This window comes from Drosophila erecta, unplaced genomic scaffold (assembly GCF_003286155.1).
Source record: "Drosophila erecta strain 14021-0224.00,06,07 unplaced genomic scaffold, DereRS2 tig00000021-arrow-pilon, whole genome shotgun sequence".
Classification (NCBI taxonomy): domain Eukaryota; kingdom Metazoa; phylum Arthropoda; class Insecta; order Diptera; family Drosophilidae; genus Drosophila; species Drosophila erecta.
This window is the reverse complement of record NW_020825198.1, coordinates 1,748,400-1,770,723: the sequence shown is the minus strand read 5'-3', so window position 1 is coordinate 1,770,723 and position 22,324 is coordinate 1,748,400. Positions and strand designations below refer to the sequence as shown.

General features: G+C 46.9%; 4 protein-coding genes across 7 annotated transcripts; 2 read left to right on the top strand and 2 right to left on the bottom strand.

Moving 5' to 3' along the window:
- Positions 1-867: 867 nt before the first annotated feature.
- Positions 868-10,872, bottom strand: LOC6545853 (glycerol kinase). 4 transcript variants are annotated; one of them, XM_026977758.1, is made up of 3 exons: positions 10,833-10,872; positions 2,457-3,083; positions 868-2,387 (listed from the first exon to the last, which is right to left on the bottom strand). In XM_026977758.1, exons 1-3 carry the CDS (start codon positions 10,846-10,848, stop codon positions 1,279-1,281), a joined length of 1,752 nt encoding a protein of 583 aa, XP_026833559.1. In that variant the 5' UTR covers positions 10,849-10,872; the 3' UTR covers positions 868-1,278. The 4 variants fall into 4 exon arrangements, with proteins under 4 accessions (XP_026833559.1, XP_015013630.1, XP_026833560.1 ...); XM_015158144.2 differs by lacking the exon at positions 10,833-10,872 and adding an exon at positions 7,279-7,572; XM_026977759.1 differs by lacking the exon at positions 10,833-10,872 and adding an exon at positions 6,636-6,843.
- LOC6545852 (uncharacterized protein At4g17910) lies at positions 8,029-9,975 on the top strand. The gene is made up of 2 exons (XM_001971155.3): positions 8,029-9,150; positions 9,205-9,975. Exons 1-2 carry the CDS (start codon positions 8,322-8,324, stop codon positions 9,882-9,884), a joined length of 1,509 nt encoding a protein of 502 aa, XP_001971191.1. The 5' UTR covers positions 8,029-8,321; the 3' UTR covers positions 9,885-9,975.
- Positions 10,267-22,323, top strand: LOC6545851 (WD repeat-containing protein 35). The gene is made up of 10 exons (XM_001971154.3): positions 10,267-10,516; positions 10,567-10,678; positions 10,890-11,326; positions 11,387-11,561; positions 11,615-12,187; positions 12,241-12,344; positions 12,399-12,697; positions 12,756-14,456; positions 14,516-15,527; positions 22,192-22,323. The coding sequence occupies exons 1-9, from the start codon at positions 10,493-10,495 to the stop codon at positions 14,706-14,708; spliced, it is 3,618 nt and encodes a 1,205-aa protein (XP_001971190.1). The 5' UTR covers positions 10,267-10,492; the 3' UTR covers positions 14,709-15,527; positions 22,192-22,323.
- On the bottom strand, positions 20,798-22,012 carry LOC6545850. Its single transcript, XM_001971153.3, has one exon. The coding sequence runs from the start codon at positions 21,892-21,894 to the stop codon at positions 20,983-20,985; it is 912 nt and encodes a 303-aa protein (XP_001971189.1). The 5' UTR covers positions 21,895-22,012; the 3' UTR covers positions 20,798-20,982.
- Position 22,324: the final 1 nt, after the last annotated feature.

Here is a 22,324-nt window from a genome sequence, read left to right as displayed (position 1 = left end):
CCAAAGGGGCGTGGACTATGCATATTTCGGAAACATTAGTCTTTCCTGCTTCGATTTTATGCTTGATTGACTACTGCCTTCAACCCTTTTCGAGATTTCCCCAGAGGTTTTCCCTATTCAAATTAGAATCGCACAGTGGGTGTCCACCACAGGTACATACTTCCATACTCCATTCATATCTTTGCTACCCCGATGTTACAAATACATAACTTGACGCACAATCCCATTTCGAAATGGGTTTCAAATAAATTAGTTAAATTATCATTATCTAGAAGATTGTTTATAAATATAAGCTTAAATTTCACAATCAGCAGTAAAAACGACTTAATTAGTCCATGGGTTCCACCTATTTTAGTAACTTGATATCTGCTTCCTTAGCCCGACACACCCAAAAGTCTTAAGAACGTTTAAACACCAGCTCCTCCAATAACAAACACGCCCACCGCCTATTAATCAATCGATTAACTTAGTCATATTTAACTCATACCTGACATTTCCGCTCCATGATAACGAAACTGATATGGGGACATACCCCATGTCGAGTGAGATTGCACAAATGGATACTCTAGGTAGGGGTACAAGTGTTTTGGTTCTTACAATTCGCAAACCTTTTTGCTTACTTCAGCTTACTTTTAATGTCGAATTCAGTTTCCAGATAAGAGTGAAAGCCTGAAGAATATGCATATTATATTTGAATATGATTTACTAATGGTCCCACCCGAGCACCCACTTTATAGCGTATACCAACATCGAATTCTGTCCACGTCGTCTGCGCACTATTGCCCTAATAAACAGAATCTTAATCAGCGATCTCGCAAATATGGCACTGAAGTTCCTGGTAATTCGCATTTAGACGCCCAGTTTCGATTCGTGTTAATTGTGTTTATTGTTTAAGGGGCGTAATCACTACATATACATACACATACGAGTACGGAACCTACTTAAATTAGAAATGTCGTTTGCACTTTGGCTATATACAATTCCGCTGATATGGGCGTCGTTGGGCGCGCGGAAGTCCAGCCAACGTCAATGGAACTACGGCTAGGACGTACAGAATATGCAACGAAAACACGTTAAGATAGTCAGGCTATAGGATACTTAAAGTAGTACGGAGCTCAGTCCAGAGACAAGCAGCTATTTACAGGGTTTAAAGCACGTTCAACCACCCATTGTCCTTTGAGGACTATGTACAGAGTGTGTGTAAGATCCAAGCAGAATCCGGACATAGAATTACTATCACAACCGAGAATCGATCCAAAAGTCAGGCAGCAGTCCTATTTACTGACCACTCGCAGCGAGGGAGTGCACCAGCATGGCGAAGCTGCTGATGAGGAAGATGCTCGCTGGCAGCGAGGACATCATGCGGTAGTTCTCCTCCGTGTACTCCCGCGTCTTCTTCTGCTTGATGACCCATCCCAGGCTGCGCTCCACCGCCCGCTTCCACTTGCCGTAACGCTCCTTGCGCTCTACATCCGTGGTGGTGGCCAGGAACGTGTCGTAGTGCACGTTCTCGTAGTACCGCTTCTCGGGCTCGAACTGGCAGAGGTTGATACCATCTGCTTGGGCGGCGCACATGGCTGCCCCGAAGGCCGTAGAGTCCATTAGCTGGGAGCGGAAGACGGGCATACCAATGGTGTCCGCCTGGAGTTGCATCAACAGGTTGTTCGTGGTGAGCTTGCCATCTGCATGGAGCTTGTTGATCTCGTAGCCGCACTCCTGGTGCATGCACTCCAGGATGTCGCGCGTTTGGAAGCAGATACTCTCCAGTGCAGCTCTCACAATGTGATTCTTACGGGTGAACTGCGTGAGCCCAATGATGATGCCGCGAGCATTCTGCCGCCAGTAGGGTGCATATAGTCCTGTGAAGGCGGGCACGAAGTACACATCACCCGATGTGGGCACCATCTCCGCATATTTCTCGGCATCTCTGGAGTCCGGCAGGATACGCACCTTGTTTTGCAGCCAGGAGAGCGCATGTCCAGCCACCGACACGGCTCCCTCAATGGCGTAGATCGTCGGTGCCTGGGGACCGAGCTTGTAAGCCACGGTGGTGAGCAGCCCGTGCCTAGAGAATACGGGCTTGTCCCCGGTATTGCAGAGCAGAAAGCATCCGGACCGGTAAGTGTTCTTCGTCTGACCCGGCTTCACGCACATCTGGCCGAGAAGCGAGGCCTGCTGGTTGCCCATTATTCCACTCAGGGTCATTCCACGCAGCGGACTTCGCTCCGAAGTGATCTTGCCAAATACCTCCGAACAGCTGTGGATGGTGGGCAGCATCTCCTCCCTGATGCCGAACGTCTTGAGCAGAACGGGATCCCAGGCTTGCGTCTCCAGATTCATGAGCAGAGTGCGGGAGGCGTTCGTCACATCCGTGATGTGGAGAGCTCCTGGAGGGAAACAAACCAGTTAAGTACGAACTTTAAAAATGTTTTTTCTTATGTTTCTAATGATCTTGCCGTTTGTCAAGTTCCAGACGATCCAGCTGTCCACTGTGCCCGCCTTGCAACGCCTTTCCCGGATGGCCTGCCGCACCTCGGGAACATTGTCCCGCAGCCAGCGGATCTTGAGGGCCGAGAAGTACGTGGAGATGGGCAGTCCCGTGCTGCTGCGAAAGTGGTTCGGATCCTGCACCTTCGCCACGATGTGCTCCACTGTAGTGCTGGTGCGGATGTCCTTCCACAGGAGCGCATTGTAGAGCGGTTTGCCGGTGACCGCATCCCAGACGATCGTCGTCTCGCGCTGGTTGGTTATGCCCACGGTGACGATGTCGCTGGCGGAGAAGCCCTGTTCGGGCAACTGCTTGATGGCCTCCTCGGCGCACTTGTTGATCGAGGCCATCATCTCCAGCGGGTCCTGCTCGTACCAGCCATCCTGGGGCGTGATCACGCTCAGCTCCACCCGGTGCGCGGCGATCTCCTTGAAGTCCGGCGTGGTGTAGATGGAGAAGCCGATGGTCTTGGTGCCCTCATCGATGACTCCGACCAGGCCGCTGTGCTGTATGAGCGACTGCTTGCGCAGCTCCTTGCTGCGGAACGGCACATCCGCACTGGAGTGGGGTAAGTTCTTGCCCTCGGTCATGCTGCCTGCAAGATAGGACGCCGATTAGATAAGCTTGGAAATAATTGCACAATAATGGGATGCATGTATCAGTTCAATCAGGTCGGGGTAAAGTTAAAAGGTTTCGCGCTAAATGTAACAATAAAGGTAATCTCAATCACTTTTGCCACTGACAAGGTGCATAAATTATGAACTAATGATAAGGACGCCGTTTATTAATTTTGGTAGGAACTCATTACATTATTTATGAATGTTTCAGCGCGTATTCCACTTCATTTATTTATCAGGTGTCAAAAAGCAAACGCCACAGTCTAGGCATTCCAGTGGAGGGCCAATATTTCAATACAATAACCATAAAATCATTTTACGATTGCAATCAAAGATAAAGTTGGAAGACTGGGCGCAGATCTATAGTATACCCACTCCCTGCAATTCTATGTTTGCCATTCGCACTGTCATGTGGACCTTCCCAGCGATATGATCTGAAGTGGACTTGTGTACATACACGAGTACGCCGTGCTCGAGCACTTGTTTGGCCATTGTTGACTTTGTACCCGCCCAGACCGTTGGGGGGCTGGATTCCCAGTCCGAGTTGGTGGTCGAGCCCTCTTCCCAGTGTCACACAGAAACGCTTGTTGACGGCACCAGCTTATCGCTCGGGTTTTGGTGAGCGGAGCCCAGAAGCGGAATACATAAATTATGGTGAGCTACTGGTTCCAACTGCTGATTGCGATCCCTGCGACAAGGTCAAGTGCCCGGAACGGAGATAAGAGCTTAATGACCGAGTGCACTGGGTGACTACATCTTCGATTTGTTTAGATTTTGCGTTGATTGGCATTTACGTTCGTAAACTTTCCACAGCTTACTCGCGTTCCGGATCCATCTGGTAATCGGTTCAAATTAGTCGGCGACACTTTTGAAAGTCGGCAGTTCTAACATTATTTGATATACGCCTGTTTATGACTGTGTACCTCTGTTAGGCACTGTTTCCTGATAGGCCACCATCGATGCACGGCCCATAAACTATTATGTTAGCAGAAATCGCAGATAAGATATGGAAGCACTTTGGTGGGCTGATCGACCAATATTTGCCTACCCACTTGCTCGAACACTCGACTAAAACGGCAAAACGAAAGCCCTCAAAGAATTAAATGGGATACTCTGCGATAGCTTCTATTACAAGGGATAGTTTGCGATAACGGCGATTACCAATAACCAACTGCGATAACTGCGATTAATGATATTTGATGAGTTGTTTGACATTGCATACTCGTCCCCTCACTTTTCTATTCGATTGTTGTTTATGGCTGCTGATAACAGTTGTTTAAATATTCTCAAATCCTCCAGAGACGTCAGTTGCGGCGAAAGAGAGGGAAATCGATCGAAAGAGCAGGACCGAGCGCGACGAGCAAAACACAAAACACAACCGACCACGACGAGCGCCAAAATGTATCTGTACGTCGAAAATCAAACGATTCGAAGGCGCGGCAGCGCAGTGAAAATAGCCGCACATAGAGCTTCCAGCTCGTACATGGTCGCGCTTGGTGAGTGGACGGGTATGCGACTAGGTAAGTCTACCGACCAAATGGAACCGGCGGTAGCTCCAATTGCCGATAGCTGATAAGACAAGCCGGCAAGCGGCGGCGATGTCTGGGTCGGCGGGTGGAAGAGGGATCCATTGAGTGGAGGTGGACTGGAGGATTGCGGGTGCTGCTTAAACGCCGCCTTAGACGCCTCTCGGTGCAATAAACTGCGAACTGGTTGCGACAGCCTTGGCATTCAAAAACACGCATTTGCATTCGCCGCGGACGGATATAGCCCAGCACAGTGGGTCAATCGTATAGGAAAGGAAGTTGGTGGCTGCTCAATCAATTGTACTGTCAGTTAAGGTCGAAAAATTAGCCCAATGCTAATCAGTCGCCGCAGTGTCACATAAATCAAGGAGATTGAAAGCATAATGGAGCTCCAACACATAAATCTGAAAATAGCGCAAAAAATCTAGAAAATTTTCTTAACTCGCACTATCAAGAGTGGAAAACTACAAGTTTGTCTGGCAATAACCTCAAGAAATTTTGAAAAGATAGTGCTACCTTATAGGCACCTCTAACCACTGTAGAAAATAAGATTCTCACGGATTTTGTACAGCCAAATGCTGAGGCTCCCACAATTATGTGCGCGTACGCAACAATGTCTCATTTCACGGACGGAAATTATTTTACCAAATTATCCCACACATAAATTCTTCAGGTTTTCAAAGACAATTCGTATACGCAATCTCACGTGTGGGCGTCCATTCAGCTCATACTTATAGGACGGTCTATTTAAAGATACAACAAATATAGAAAATATTCCATTGAGGGGCAAACAAATAAAACAGACGCTGTTTGTGCGACATCCTCAAGAGCAGGCCCACAAAACGAAATGGAGCCAAATGCAAATGATGGCATTTAAATATTTGCATTCGTTAAGCGAAAAGGGGGAGTGTGCTCGTTATATAAACGAAGTTAATGAAATCATTTTGGTCAACTAAGGCGACTTCGTTAAAGCCAAATGTCAGTGTGAAAACACATACATATGCATGCGATGAGTGGTTGGCCCACAAACGAAAGTGGCCTTAACTAGGAAATATTTGCTGGGTTGGCTATAAACCAGCGAGTTGTTTAAGTGCCCGAAATAAAAACAATAATGAGTCCATTGGCAGATGGAGTCCACGACAAATTCCAACTCATGGCAATATAGGGTATTCAAAATTCGACTTGATCACTGCCCAGCGTGATAATGAGTTGTATTTCCTTGATGTGCAATTTTTGTTTACGCATATATAGTACCTACATACATGCATGTATCTATATGCACAATGTACTGGCAGAACCCATTAAAGTCATTGTAAAAATGGTATTATTGGCCTGTAATTTCAGGCACAGGTTCAAAGCTGCACTTGAAGTGCGATTCAGTCATTTGCATTGCGCTTTATGCTGCCTTGTTCTCGGTTGAATATGGGTAATTCGAGTGCAGGTGGTGCAATAAATGATTACATCAGGGGTGCAAAGGTTCACTCAACTTTTGCACCTACATGCATAAATTAAATTACGCATACGACCCGTGGACTATGAATAGCTCGCTTATCACAGCGATATCGTATCGTACGACTTGATTTCCCACCCAAAGTGATTGCTGAAATATTTGCGACTGCTGATAGGGCGTGTTTTTGTTGTGATTGCATTTAATTGCTGGGTGTGCGATGTTCCTGACAAGTCGATTGCAATTTCGCTGCCAGGGGGCAGATGCGGGCTATTGGACGTGTAATGAATTTCGCAGTCAGGTCAGGTCAAAGGTCACGCGATAAGCAAGCTGCTCAGGCGCCGGCTGTTGTTTAATCTTCTAGTTGCACTCATTACATACTCGTGTTGTTGTTAGAGGAAACTAATAGAGGTGCTTTTAAAGTTCTGGGAAATGGTGGTTATACTTTCACTTCACTTTTTGATCATTTTATGGGTACAGAGTTTTCCTTGACAGATTGACTTTTAAATAGAAAATCCAGGACCTGCACAGAGCGGATTGTTTTAGCCTAGATTCACCTTGCAATCAGCGACGCGACTATTTCTCGCAGTGCACTGTTGACACTCGTCCACACCTATGCAAACATATAATTTTCTTAGCACTTGCCCGCAATTAGTTACGTAAATGTGCGCTGCACTGCCAGCAGCAATATTTAGAAAATAAGTTGCTCTGTCTGCTTCCGTATTTTGCGATCTCGCTGCATCGAAAGTTGGCTACTAAATGAGTATGTACATACAATATCCATCGACTGAAGGGCACACACGGCGTATACACATCGCAAGCGATCGCGGGGGGCGGCGGGTGGGTGGGAGTGCAAACGTGGCCAACTCACGTGGCCAGCTGCACAAGCAACAGAAATCAATTTTCCGACTAGACGTCGGCTGCTGCCTACGTCATCGGTGGACAAGCCCCTCGAAAGCTGCATTCCGATTGGTCCAACGCCCCGTGACGTCACGGAGTGCAAAAGCACAACAAAGCTATGTAATGGGCGCTTGGACTAAGCAAACTGAACCACTAGACACTGTGATTAGGCTTTGGTTTTTAGATTAGCTTGCTCTGTAATTAACACTTGACGTAAGCAGCTTAATTAACAGCTTATTGAGTAGTAAATGGAAAATAAAGAAACACGTGCCGGCAAAGCGTAAAAGTGGAAATACTCACCCACACTGGCACGGGCCCCACTTTAGTTCCAGCGCACGCTTTGACTAGGCATCCGCCATTGGGGCAGCACACTTTATTTGCTGGATAAACAACATTTTATTGACTTTTTTGCGCTTTTATCACTGCGGCCGCAGACGAGCCTCTTTTTCTATAATTCAAGGAAAGCACTAAAAAATACCAACTGCTCGGGTGCTGCCAGACTGGCCGATTTTGCTCGTGGTCGGTGGCCCAGCTATCGAACGTGTTTAATCGATTAATTTGGCGCTTAGTTCAAACAGTGATTGAACGTTTTGTTTTAAGTCAAAATTACTGACAAATAAATAAATGCTCGCCTAATTACTTTAAGTAAATGAAGAGTTCTAATTAAAAATGAAGGTAATGGCAAAGGCGTATCTGAAAATCAATTTTCAATCAGGCAAATTGTATCAGAAAAAAACAAAAGTAAATGCACTTACTATTTTGAAGTCAAAGAATTTAAAATTAAAAATGTGAATTCGGAGGCAATTAAGTTTCGATCGTGCTGAGCCACCCATAATTTAAGCCCATTAATTCCAGTCGAATCCCTACACCAAATCAGCCCATGAAAGTGAAATGTGGCTTGGACGTATCAGTAGCCAAGGTCTTAGAAATGGTGAATAAAGTAAAGTAAAGCAAGTACAAGTACACAGAGAAAAAACGAAGCAAGAAGTTTCAAAAGTGTTTGACCCTGATCATGAACTGCTGCAGTAGTTAAATCAGTTGTCAAAATAGGGGATGAGTGGGTGGTTTTCCTTATCACTGCGAGACTTACGCGGATCTAATAGCTTCCAATGGAATGCTTCAATTCACTGGCGAAATACTTCAGTTGCTATCAGCGACATTCTGATGTTTGAAGTTTAACGAATTTTGTTTCGGGTTTCGTGCTTTTTATTGAAGCTCCGAATCGATCGGCTATAACTATGCCTATCTTTCCGATAAGTGGCGACTATCAACGGGCAGATTAAGTGCTACCTTTATCAGGCCACCGACGTGAGAGTCCAAGGGCTATCCCGTCGCCAGTCGCCATGGACAGTCGAGCGGCAGCGCAAGCTATTCCCGATGTGAGCCCCAGTCCGCATCCGAGTCCGGTGAACCGAAGCCTCGCGGAGCGTCTGGGTGTGGACATCATCCAAGTCTACGACTGGGACTGGTGGGCAACCGTGGTCCAGAGCGGGGAGTCTCTCCTGCTGATACTGTCCACCTTATGGTGCATTCTTCTCGCGCGAGTGGTGAGCCAAAAGCTGCGGCTTCATGGCTCTCCCGACCTCTGCTATGCCACGGAGTTCGTCCTGGTCGTCCTGCCCTGCATTCTGCTCGTCTCCGTGGCCGTGGACTACAGTGGATACGTGGGATTAGTGATGCTCGGGGCCACCTTGTGGTTTCTGCGTACGAGCAGGGCTCTGGAACGTGCTCGATCCCGCGGTCAGTTCGACTTGGGTGGCAATAGACCCATGTGCTTGTCCATCCTGCGTGCTCTGACCCACCTGATCACCGCCGTCTGCATTTTGGCCATCGACTTCGGGAGTTTCTATAGGCCATACCGCAAGAGCAGGCAGTTCGGAGCCAAGCTAATGGACACCGGCATCGGTCTGTTTGTCTTCACCATGGCCATGGTGTCGCGGAGGACTCGTCAATGGTCTGATCTCCGCCGGAGTGTGCTCTACTCCGCCCTGCCGCTCATCCTGCTGGGACTGGCGCGCACGGTGTCCATTCTGACACTGGGTTACGGGCAGGATGCCCATGAGTACGGCCAGCATCTGAATGCCTTTTTCACCCTTGGATACACCAAGTTCCTGGGCGCTCTGGTCAGCATTCTGGCTCGCAAAGATCTCCATTTGCTGCCCTTGGGATTCGGTACTAGATCATGGTTCCTCCTCCAACCTTCGTACTAAATAGCTGCTCTTCCAGGTCTGTTGGCGATCCACCAGTTTGGGCTGAGCGTCCTTGGCATCTCCGACTATGTGATGGACGAGGATGTGGAGCGCTCCAGCTTCTTCAATGCCAATCGCGAAGGCCTGGTCTCCTTGCCAGGATTCGTTGGCCTGTTCCTGCTGTCCATTTATGTTAACCGCTGGATGGTGGCGAAGAGTCTGCTGAGCTACTCCGAGTTTGCCAAAAAGCTGAGGCGTCTGTTTTATCTGGTGCTCATCCTGTGGACCTCTTTCGTCATCAGTGCCTACGAAATCGGAATCTCCCGAGTAACCTGCAACCTGGGCTATGTCATATGGATGCTGGCCATCGGCAGCACCACTTTGTGGGCCAGTTTCGGAGCCATAGACTTTGCGATCAACAGCGTGATGCCGTGGGAATCGAGTCCTTCGGAGGATCAGGAACAGGGTCTTCTATCGGGAGATGCTGTGGCCAAGCGAAGGGGCGGATCCATTGTCCCGTTCACGATTAGCCAGGCTCTGAACAAAAATGGATTGACATTCTTCCTGGTGGCCAACGTTCTGACCGGCATGGTGAACATATTCCTCAGGCCAGAAGATCGGTCTCAATCTGAGTCCGTCATCATCCTGCTGATCTACATGTTTTTGGCCACCAAGCTGACTCACGAATTGCTCAAGAGGGGTATTCGACTAGCCTGATATCCATATCCACGTGTCCTGTGAATCAACTGAATTTAATGTAAATGTTACTGCTAGAAATACGAATAGGGAAATTGTGATGTAATGCTGACTGATTTGGAATTGTGTTATTAGGAAATTGTCGTAGGTATTGTTTCAGTCTACTTCAGTTTTATTTTATATTTATGATGCAATTCCGACTTATTTGTCCGATAAGCCTGTCGCCGTGACTAACCATCTTTAATTTATAAGCATTGGCTCACTTCGTATATTAGGTTCATATATCTTTTGTCTTTTTGTCTTTTTGACATAATTAAACCTTGTTGGTGAAAACACGTTTTATATTCTTCATTTCGATCGACATTTTAAAGAGCGCGCCCTCGATAACACACAGGTGCTTCGATAGCAACAGGTGGCAGCAGGTGCTTCCCTGCCACTTGCCACCAATACCAATTAAGCCACTTTATGGGCCCAAAACAGGCTTGGGTTTTAGCCAGCTGAGCGCTGCGTGGCCATGATACAAGCTGAAGTGGGGATCACCATGGAAACCATTTAGTTTTGCTGCCACAGCAAAAGCTGGGAAACATCGAGGAGAACTGAAAGAATCCAAGTGCACTTGCAACACCAAGATGTTTGTGTATCTCAGCAAAAAGGTAGGCTTCATTTGAGGTACCTACATGTGATCTACAAGGTCTTCCCCCAGATAGCCATACCCAACAATGTGAAGCTCAACTGCATAGCGTGGAACAAGGAGGAGGGCTACATCGCAGTGGCCGGGACGGATGGGCTGCTCAAGGTCCTCAAACTGGAGCAGGGTAAGTGGACCAGGGTATCATAACTAACAGTCATTATCTGCGTACTTCACTTATGCCACTTTCTAATCTTTCTAATCTCAATTGCCCGGAACTCATTAAAGTTAGCAGTTTATAAATTTCAAGATACAGATACACAAATAAATCAAGAACTTACCTATGTTTACTACCATATACCTCTCCAATTGAACAATTACTTTATGCCAATCTCCAGCCACTCCCAATGGCCAGAACAAAGGCGGCCTGGCCGCCGTTTCCAACCTGTCCATGAACCAAACCCTAGATGGCCACAAGGAGTCGGTGCGGGTGGTCACCTGGAACGATGCGCAGCAGAAGCTGACCTCCTCGGATACGGATGGGGTGATCATGGTGTGGATGTTGTACAAGGGATCCTGGTACGAGGAGATGACCAACGACAGGAAGAAGTCCACGGTGGCCAGCATGAGCTGGACCTCGGATGGATCGCGCATCTGCATCGTCTACGAGGATGGGGCGATTATAGTGGGTTCTGTGGATGGCAACCGCATCTTTGGCAAGGAGCTGAAGGGCACTCATCTGACTGGCGTGCAGTGGAGTCCGGATAATCGGCTCATCCTGTTTGCCTTGGCCAACGGGGAGTGCCATCTGTACGATAACCAAGGGAACTTTGCTGTAAGTTGAACAAGGTTCTGGACAATCAACATACTTACCTACATTGCTCTTGTTGCCCAGATGAAGCTGCACATCCAGTGCGTGAACATAGGTGGCGGCTCCTCTTCCAGAGGTCACCGCATAGCCAGCATCTGCTGGTTCAGTGGCAGGGTCTCCCAGAGTCGAAAGCGTCCAGTTCTAGCCATTTGCTATGAGAACGGAAGGGTGCAGATCATGAGGAACGAAAATGACGATGGTAGGAGGTGGTGCAAATTCGAGGAGCTCCTAACTAACCCACTTGTGTTTTAGCCCCCGCAATCTTTGACACTGGAATGCGCAATGTGGACGCCAAGTGGAACCATGACGGCACTGTGCTGGCCATTTGTGGAACCAGCATGGACGGGCTGAGTGCGAGTTCGCAACGTGACTCCAACCAGGTGTGCTTCTACTCGCCGCTGGGCAAGATCTACCGCACTCTGAAGGTTCCTGGCAACGACATCACTTCGCTCAGCTGGGAGGGCAAATCCCTGCGCATCGCCATGGCCGTGGACTCGTTCATCTACTTCGCCAACATCCGACCGGACTACATCTGGTGTTACTTCGAGAAGACCGTGGTCTTCCTGAACAGCGGCAGTGCCACCAGGGACTCGCCCATGAGCGTGATCACCTTCTGGAACACCGTCTCCAATCAGAGTTTCCTTAAGGAGGTGGAGCCCACCTTGTGCCTGGCGTCCAGCAGTGAACATTGCGTCCTGGGAGTCGAGTGTGTCAGCAGCAACATCAAGGAGATTGCGCTGAGCACCCTGGAGAATCGAAGTAACCCTGCGGACGACAGGGTATACCAGTTGCTCCTCTGCAATTCCATTGGCACCACTGTGGATTGTAAGTTGGCCACCAGAGATGATGATGTTCCGGACTAATCGCAGTTATTTTAGCCAAGTACACGGATATTAGACCCTGCTTTGTGGGCATCAACTCGAGCTATGTGGCCATAGCCTCCCAGGAGGAGATTCTAATTTGGCACTACCACACACCCAAGGTGCGTAATTTGAGTCATCAATCTGATTACCACTTAGTTATTGGTCTGCTTCAGAGTGCCTCCACCCTGCACAATGTAAAGGCGCGCAAGGAGAAGCGGTTCCACATCGACGACACACCCACGGGAGTGGAGATGGCCAAGGACCTGATGCTGAGCAGTAGCAGTGGCGATGGTCACTCCACGCAGCGGGGAATCAGTGACCCAATCTGTGCCCTGGCACTCTCCGAGAAGCTGCTTCTTGTGGCCAGGGAATCCGGCGCTATCAACGAGTACAGCATAGCCAATGTGGCTCTGAGGAACCGTCACCTGATGAACTCCAAGGTCTACAAGATGGCTATCAACTGCAATTCCACGTGGGTAGCACACCTTACTCTCTGCACAATATATTCTCAATATATTCTCCTTACATAGGCGAGCTGCCATTATCGACCACATGGGCGTAATGACCCTGCTCGACCTGGACGACAACAGGGAGACCCAACTCAACTTCAGTCGGGTGGAGCGCAAGGACGTTTGGGCCGTGAGTTGGGCCAAGGATAACCCACTGCTGCTGGCTCTGATGGAGAAGACGCGCATGTACATCTTCCGGGGCAATGATCCCGAGGAGCCAGTATCCTGCTCCGGCTACATTTGCACCTTCGAGGACTTGGAGATCACCAGTGTACTGTTGGACGACATCATCAGCGTGGGTGAGCTGCAGAATTCTTCGCATGTCATCCAGTTGAGGGTAAAGTCCTTGCGCGATACCGACGATCTGTTGGAGCACGTGGGACTGGAGGATGCCAAGCAGTTCATTGAGGACAACCCGCATCCAAGGCTCTGGCGACTGCTGGCGGAGTCTGCCCTGAAGAAACTGGAACTGGAGACGGCGGAGAATGCCTTTGTGCGTTGTGCGCACTATCCGGGCATCAAGTTGGTCAAGAGACTGCGCACCATACACTCCAAGGAGCTGCAGAGGGCGGAGATATCCGCCTTCTACGGAGAGTTCGAGGAGGCGGAGAAGCTCTACCTGGACGCAGATCGTCGGGATTTGGCCATAGAGCTGCGCATGACCCTTTGCGATTGGTTCCGCGTGGTGCAGCTCTACAGGATGGGAGGCTCGGGCGTGTCGGACCAGCAGATGGAGATCGCTTGGCGGGAGATTGGCCACCACTTCGCCAACCTGCGCTCCTGGGAGAGTGCCAGGGAGTACTACGAGAAGTCCCACTATCTGGAGGGCTACATGGAGGCTCTGTACCATTTGGAGCAGTTCGACGACTTGGAAAAGTGTGTGGAACGGCTACCGGAGAAGAGCCCGCTGCTTCCTAAGCTGGCCGAGATGTTGGCCTCCGTGGGCATGTGTTCCGAGGCAGTTCAAGCTCATCTACGTTTTGGTGACCAGAAGGCCGCCGTCTCTACCTGCGTGAATCTCCGGCAGTGGGGCGAGGCTGTGGAGCTGGCCCAGCGGTTCCAGCTGCCCCAGGTGCAAACGCTCATAGCCAAGCACGCGGCTCAGCTGCTCCAGGAGGGACGTCTCAAGGAAGCTATCGAGATGCAGAGGAATGCAGGACGCCATCTAGATGCAGCTCGCCTGCTTTCTCAAATGGCGGAACGGGAGCAGGAGAAGCGGGCTCCTCTGCTGAGAATCAAGAAGCTGTACGTGCTGTCTGCTCTGCTGGCGGAGGAGCACCTCAAGGCGGTGGCCACGCCGGAGATCGACTACGCCAGCGGCAGGAACACCCTACTGGACTCCATTGCCCTGGAGGATGCGGCTGCCATCGAGAGGCTGTGGCACTGCGCCGAGGCCTACCACTTTATGCTTCTGGCGCAGAGGCAGCTCCGATTCGGAATCATTCACAGTGCGGTGGTCACGGCAGTGAGGTTGCGCGACTACGAGGACGTCTTGCCCCCGGAGCACATATACAGCCTATTGGCTCTGGCCAGCTGTGCGGATCGTGCCTTCGGCACCTGCTCCAAGGCTTTCATGAAGCTGGAGCAACAGGGTCATCTGCCGGAGGCTACCCTTCAACGGTACGAGGAGCTGGCGGCAGGGATCTTCGCCAAGTACGATCCGGAGGACAGCGCTGGCGAGAAGGTGGATTGCTATTCCTGCGGAGTGCCAGTGCCTGATAGGTAAGTGAAGGGTCGTGATCATCATAATCATTATAATAATGGACTACTGATCTTTCAAGCTCACCCTCCTGTCCTGAGTGCAATGCTCGATTCCCGGCATGCATTTCCTCCGGAAAACCCATCACCCAGCCAACAAACAACATTTGGATCTGCTCCACCTGCCACCACTGCGCAGCTCCCGCTGAGATCTCAAGGCACCGGACTTGCCCACTGTGCCACAGTTTGATCGTGTCCATGACCGTGGAGATCTGAACTAACCGGGGACTAGTATTTTAGTTACTCCAGCTGCTTTGCTGTGTAGTGATCCCTGATCTATTTGGGTCAGGCCTATGGCCTCCGTAAATAAACAATACAGTTTTAAGTGAGAATTAAAATTTAATGTTAAGTGGAAAGTGTTACTCGTTAAAAGAGTGACTGTTCACAGCCAGTATTTCGCGGGGGCTGCGTTAAGGCCACACCACCAGCTTCTTCAGCACTCGCGAAACGGTCACACTGGCGAGTGCAGCGAATTGAATCGTCCGTTTTCGCTCAATTTAATATAAATGAATTAATTTCCTGCTCCGTGCGGTGGTGTGCGTACGCAAATATAAAAAATAAATATAAGTAAATTGTAATTGCGGTGCTTGTGAAAACGAAACAAGCTCCAATTGAGCCACGAAAATACTTAAGCGCATTAAAGAATTGCGTTGTTGTGCGTCGCGCCCGTTATTTTTATTGTTGTCGTTGGTGGAGTGCACGAAAAATAAATGTTTTTATTCAAAGAGGTTGTATTTTAATTGCTAAGTCAACTTCGTTGCGAGTAGTGTGCCAAAATAAAGAGTCGCGACAACGAAAACGAGTTTTGTGGATGGTGAGAAAGTAAAAACAATAGCAAATATACATATGTATATACATAGTTATAGATGTGTTAGGTGTTGTAAGCGTTTAAAAATAAAAATCCTCTTGAGATTTTAATGGCCATAATTCCGTAAACGTGTAAATTCAAATTGAGTGGAATTCGGCTGCGAGTGCATTCTTGGTTTGTTTTGAGTGAGAACCGAAAACCAGTTTACACCGTGCTCCTTGCTCAAGGTGAGTTTTAACCCCAATCACGGCAGTTTTATATGCTTATATTCCGTTTTCAAAATAAGTGCTTTCTTCTGTTAAATGTGTAATTCTTCCTGGACTTGCGAAAGTTCCAGTTACCTTTGTCCGCTATCTTTCCCTTTCCAGCGGTTTGTTTATGGCCGCAGTGCACTTGTGTGTGTGTCAATTAGCGCTTTTAAGAACAGTTAAACCTGTTCTGGTTTCTCTTTCGCACAATTTAGTAGCCTTTATTTGGCTTTGGTTTCGCGCGTTCGTCTTCTTCTTTGTATCTTATGTATATCTGTATTTGTATCTCTTTATCTGTCATGCGGGGCAATCGCAGCAAATTGGCAAAATTCTCTTTTATCGACCTCCTGCACACCACCTCCCTCCCTGGAAGCCCGCATCTTCTGGATTCTTTCCAGTTTTCAGATGCTGCGGAAGCTTCCAGCTGTCAGAGCCACAGCAACAACAACGCAGACGGATCAACTGAAAACTCAGCCAGCATAAACACACACATGTTAAAATAGCCTAACCAACGCTCACAACTGCAGTTCTGTCCAGATGAGATCCACAATGAAATACAGTCGAGCATCCGTAAGGCAAACTAATGTTTTTGTGTATGTTCCTGCCTTCAGAGGATGGTTTTGAAAGAGGTTGTCCATTACTACACATACATACATATGTATGAATATACATATATGTACATACATAGTTTGAATAAACTTGAATGATATATTGCCAAATTATTTCGTATACTGCACATTTTTTAAATAGGAGATCTAATCATTTAGGAAGTCGTAATAAATTGTATGAAAGTGCTTGAATGCTGATTAGGGTATCAGTTCCAGACATTTTCTTTCACTTTCTAATATTGGGAAACCCAAAAATTATGTGCAATCTCATAGCAATGTTATAAAAAAAATTTATTTAGTTAGTTGAAATTAAATGCGGTCCAATTTCCCATATAAAGCGATTTTATTATCACACTGTTTCCTTAACCAAGCGATTTGCAGCTCAGCCTTATATTTCTGACGCTGACAATGGAACTTGATTTTTATTGTCATACGTGATTTAATGAACAATGACGACTGCTTAGGACTTGAGCGTCGAAATGCAATGCACAGCGAAAAGTCCCCACGAGCCATTGCAAAATGAAAAGCTGAAACGGCAGTAAGAGTTGTGCTCTCCCTACCCTCATAATATCATATCATATCATTCATACCATATATGTACATATGTATGTTAAAATGTCTGTTCAGGTTCCTTTATGGGGACTGGATTTGTCCCCGCCGTGATTACTCCGCCTTATTGATAATACTGGGTGAAGTGGCAGGGAGTGGCTGGGATGAAACCTCGTGGGGCTTCTTGTCCAATGGCTGTGGTTAAAGAGCAGCTCTTCAGCCGGGATGTTCGTTACCCCTTATGATTACGACAGTCTCTGTTGTCTATCTTTTTGCTTTGGGATTCCATTATCCAACATTTTGCTTTGCTTTCTCCGTATTGTTGCGAGTGCAGTTCGCATTTGCTGATGATGAATATGCTAAATTCTTGCTCGTCTGTCTGCCTGCATTGCAAGGTGTGGGTGCCTTTCCACTAGAATAATATACACATGTTTTCTTGGCTTTCAGCTGAAATCCGTTCTATTCTCTGAATCAACCGTGGAGCTTATAGCTCCATCCGAATTCGGGCTAGAAATCGGAGCTTCGCCCGCTAATTGGCCAATACGAACAGAGGTGTTGAGTGTGGGCTCACCTATGAAATGAATGCGAAACAGCTGAAATCACTGTCTCTGCGGCTGACGTGGTCATATATTAATACCTCATATATGTACTCCATTATGGCAGCTAACTGCTAACCAAAATAACAGAATAGAATAGCAGAAAATATATAACTTATTGCCTCTTTGCTCTCATTAGGCTGTTCACTGAATGTTTTGATTGGCCCAGCATTAAAGTAATACTTGTAGACAAATGTAAGACCCTAGAATATTTTTCTATAATTCCATCGTCTCACTTTCCTGAGCCAGAACAATTTGTTTTCATACCAACTCAATTTCTTGCCATTAAAAACGTTTATTATTGGTACAATTGTTTATGGAAAATGTGCTTTATCGGCCCGCCAAGGCGTCAAAGTGCCTGAATGTAAAACATTTGCGTTGCGGTTATTGGAGATGTGGATTCAGTAAATTCGACTTTGATTTCGCTATCCAAAGTACAGCTCAAGTGAAGGCCCCTTCTATATGTAGTATATTTCTGTTTATATGGAGCGGGAAGCGACAATCTTTGTTTAGCCTCTATCGAGTGCGCAGTACTTGAAGTCGGAGAATATCTGGCTTATTTTCCTCCTAATGCATAACATTATAATAACAGATGCTTACATATATACTTTGCAGTTACATAGGAAATTGGATCAATAATATACAAACAGCTTGAAGAATATAATACCTATTTTTGGATCAGATTTTCAAATGTGAATGTTGCTTTTAATATCATTCTAATTGCAAGAAATGGATGAATCTCATTGATTTCTGATCAACAAAGCTTTTTCCTCAGTCCGAAGTATTCCGCAGCTCTTTCGATCGCCTTCATCGTTAATGAAGGAATTAGTCATATATAAGTACCTATACTTTCCAAACACTTAAAAGGGCCCAGGGCACTCAAACTGACTGTAAGCGGAAATGGGCTCCTAACTTGCTTAGCAAGGTTCTAATATAAGCCCTATCAATTTATGACTTACTTAGAACTTTCTTAACTCTTAGTAACCCCTGTTCGAATGAGAACGTCTTAATCAAAGGGTACGTCTCATCGGGTTGTTTCTGTTTGTCCAATACTGGGCACAGATAATGGTAACATATACATATTTTTGCAGCAAACATGAGGTGTGCCACAATTACACACATGTTGGGTAAGGGCGGCAAACCTGCGAATTGAGGGTATTGACTGGAAGTTCTGAGCAGAAATCGAACCTTAGTCAGACGTTTGTGAATGGGATCCGAGTGACTCAGTATCTAAACAGATGCTGTTCATGCGGCATCTATGAATGGTGAATGGATTCGATACTCGATGAAATAAACTGTGCCGAACACGTTTTCCATTGAAAAATCTCGCACACTCGCTTATTATACAACTAGCAGATCCATATAACTTATAGACTATAGTCTAGCATTGTCTAACCTAAGGTGACTCATACACGACATTATCATTTTGCTCATTAAACCAACAATCAGGCATGTAAACAAATAAGTAAACTGCGAATATAAACTCATTTCTCGTGGCGGTCCACATAATAAGATTGCCGTTCGCATTTTAATATGATTTATGCGGAAGGGAAGATACAAGTCATTTGCTCCTTAAGTAGCTAAATGAAAATGAATGGCGAAGGGTTAATGTAGCACCCTAGTTTATGGCTAACATTTTTGATTCCAAAGGTTTATATTCGCTTTAAAAACTTTGTGGACTTAATAATCGTTCTAATCGTTCATCATCCGGCTTAACTTCGATAAGAGGGCGTGATGTCTTTAATATATAGCACGACCAAGCAATTTAAATCATATTCTGTGATTCACACGATTCGTTGTTACGGGATTTATTTCGTATTATTCTATTAGTCTTTGTCCATGACCGGATTAGTCCCCTCCGTTCCCTGAATTAGTAACCTACAACTGTCAGTGAACCTAATCGCTGTTGGGATGGAGGGGTAATGCCTGCGGTTCACTTATCGCCTGGCGTTATCACTTGTAATCCCTTGATAACGATTGAAGGACTGCAAAGGGGTAATCTCTGCCATCCCATATCATCTCATATCTCCACAGATGTCAATTATCTGTTCAATGGTAGCTATATTTCGAGATGTAGTATCTAAACGACGAACAAACAATTTCTCGAATGTAATTGATTTGGCGCCACTTTTTTTTTTGGCAGTTCATCACGCGATTTGTGGCTAATGGCGGACTGGATAAATAAGTTGATGAGTTAAGGGAGCTCCTGCCGTGCAATTAAGTGAGCCGGATTCCTCGCTGGCTAGGAATGAAGCCAGCAATTATCTTTGCAATATAAATACTGGGTATTGATCACGACATTCGCCACATTAATTGTGGGCACTTTTCAACTGACCAGACATGTACATAGCTGGCCCGTGTTTCATGTCAGTTCCTAATAACTAAGTAGTGAAAGAAACCGCTCTCTTTTGTCCGCAATTGTTATATATATTATGCGAATGTGAACCTAATGTTTGGTATTAAAAGTGGATCTTTATTTCCTGAAAAACTGTTGTGGCATAAATTGCAAATGGTTGGGCCTGGGTAATTTTACATACATCAATCCACGTTTATGCAATCCATTCTCGATGGTTCACTGGTAATTGTAAACCATGCTCGGACATTACTTGGCCCAGTTCACACGTAGACTTGACACAATTAATGAGTTCTCAATATATTTTACCCCCATGTTGGGTTGAAATTTGAGAAATCCCATAGGCGACCTCTGGATACTTATGAAGGCCCTGGGGCATTGAATGGAAACTGGAGGAGGGTCTCCTGGGTTTTCCCGAGTCACTGTACGCTTTTCATATGCCTGGAACTTGGATGTAGCTCTCTGTAGTCAGTGAATCACATAATATACTATAAATGGGCTCTTTGCTGGCGGGATGCAATTGAAAGTGAAATTACAGAGCATGACCAACAAAGGCACTCAAATGTGTGGTTCTGCCCCATTAGCGGCGGAAATGTTTTCGTTTTGATTCGTTCACATCCATATTTATCGTGCAGAATAACTGGCAAAAATAATACACACAATAAGTGGGATTGATGAGTGGTGAACAAGTGGCCAGCGTGCGGGTTAGGTTGTAAGAAATAAATACATTTGCAATTTATTGATCAGTTCACACATCAACAGATGGGCAGATATTTATCACTCTTGAACAGATTGCAATATTTCAGAATGAACCAGATAAAATGCTATAGTCTAGTTCCCCGACTGCCAGATACTGTCAGAGACGAGAAATTTCAAGATTTTCTGGAATATCGGTAGAAATTGGGAAAAAATAATAATGTGAAAAAAAGTGCGGGAGTGGCAAAAAGTTTTTTGCAAATCCATAGAAAGTAACAAGATATATAAAAATGTGAAAAAATAACACATTTCTCAAAAGTGTGGGCGTGATAGTTTTGGGCGGTTTGTGGGCCTAGGAGTGGGCGTGGCCACACTTATTTCAAAAATATATTAAAATCCCTTGACACTCCCAGCCCAAGCTGATCCCTAAAAAGACGAATACGTTTCTTCACTTATATTTCGTTGCTGCAACACAAAATATAGTTCATGTTCAGGTGGTTTCTTCTTGCGGTGTGTCTGGTTTTATTTTGTGGAATGCGCTGCTCTAGTGTCCTTGTGTGAAGTCTGTCTGATAGTTTGGGCCGTTGGAGCTACTGTGCGCTGCTCCTCCAGCTTTTTCACATACTAATGGTCTAAAATACGCGCCGGCGCAGCTGTCGAACTCCCTCTGCCACGCCGGTTCTCATGGAGAAGACGAAGGATACGGCGAAGCCCACCAGGCTGAGGAGGAATAGCCAGGGCGTCATCAGCACCACGATGAGGAAGAGCAAGGTGTCATTGCCCTTGGCATTGGCCAGCCGCCATAGCAGCTGGCGCATGGAGCTGCGCAACTGGAATTTGGCGCCTCGCATGCGATAGCGAACGCCACCGCAAAGCCATCCGAAACGCGTGATCTGACGGAAACCCACACCCACCACCAGGGCCAGCAGTTGCAGCAGCACCAAGAGATGCTTGGCGATGGCCGACTGTCCGCAGCGCTTGATCATCACCTCTACGCGTTGACGCCGCTGCTCCGGCAAAGTGTCCATTATGCAGCCGAAGGCACGGCGCCAGCGGGATTCCGGAAATTCTGCGCTCTTCTGCTGACTGCGTAGGTCGCTCTCGGAGTCGGTGTCCGAAAGTGTGACTGGACGCGGTGTATTTTTCTCCTGCCATTGGGTCTGATTCAAGTTTTCCGGTGAAGAGGTGTCCTTTCGCAAGGACATCGAAGACATCGAACGGTCGCCCTCGTAGTGCCCATAGTAACTCGAGATGGGCGGTACTGGGAAGCGTTGGCCACGTCCCACTCCGGCTCCGCTCAAGATGTGCTGGCCCATCGTGGGAAGAGGTGGCGGCAGCGAATCTAGACCAGCCCCATCGACCAACGAGCGCTGGCGGCTAATGGAGCGCATCAGCGGTTTGGTGGACGAATTACCCAGAAACGCCATCCCGTTGAGACCCTCGGCTAACCCAGCGCCGTCGCCGAACTGCGGGGCATTGAAGTTGAAGGCACTGCCTCCGAATCCTCCCGGTCCACCATTGAAGGGCAAACGTTGCTTGTGCATCCTCTCCTGCTACGCTCTTGAATTTTTGGATAATTAGGTTCCTGGCCCCTCGGGGATATTGTTCACCAGTTACTTATTGAGCAGCTTTCAATTTCTGGCTGTGTTGGAAATTTTCTACATTTAGACTGAACTCGCATACAACAAAGCTTAAACGTCTTAAACTCAGAGCAAACTTGAATCCAGCGGGAAAAACTAAGGGTGTTTCCTACCAAACTCATATCATATATCATATATAGTTTGTAGAATCATACAAAGAAAGCCTGATTTAATGAAATACATTCCTCTTTGTTCTTGCAGTTGACTCTGGTTTAATCGCGGCTTGAGTCATCCTTTAGTTGAAAGTGACTGCGATTATCAGTTCAATGTGATTCGCCAGTGAAGCTGCATCACTACGAGAAACTCATTCCAGGACCTGGAAACCACTGCCACA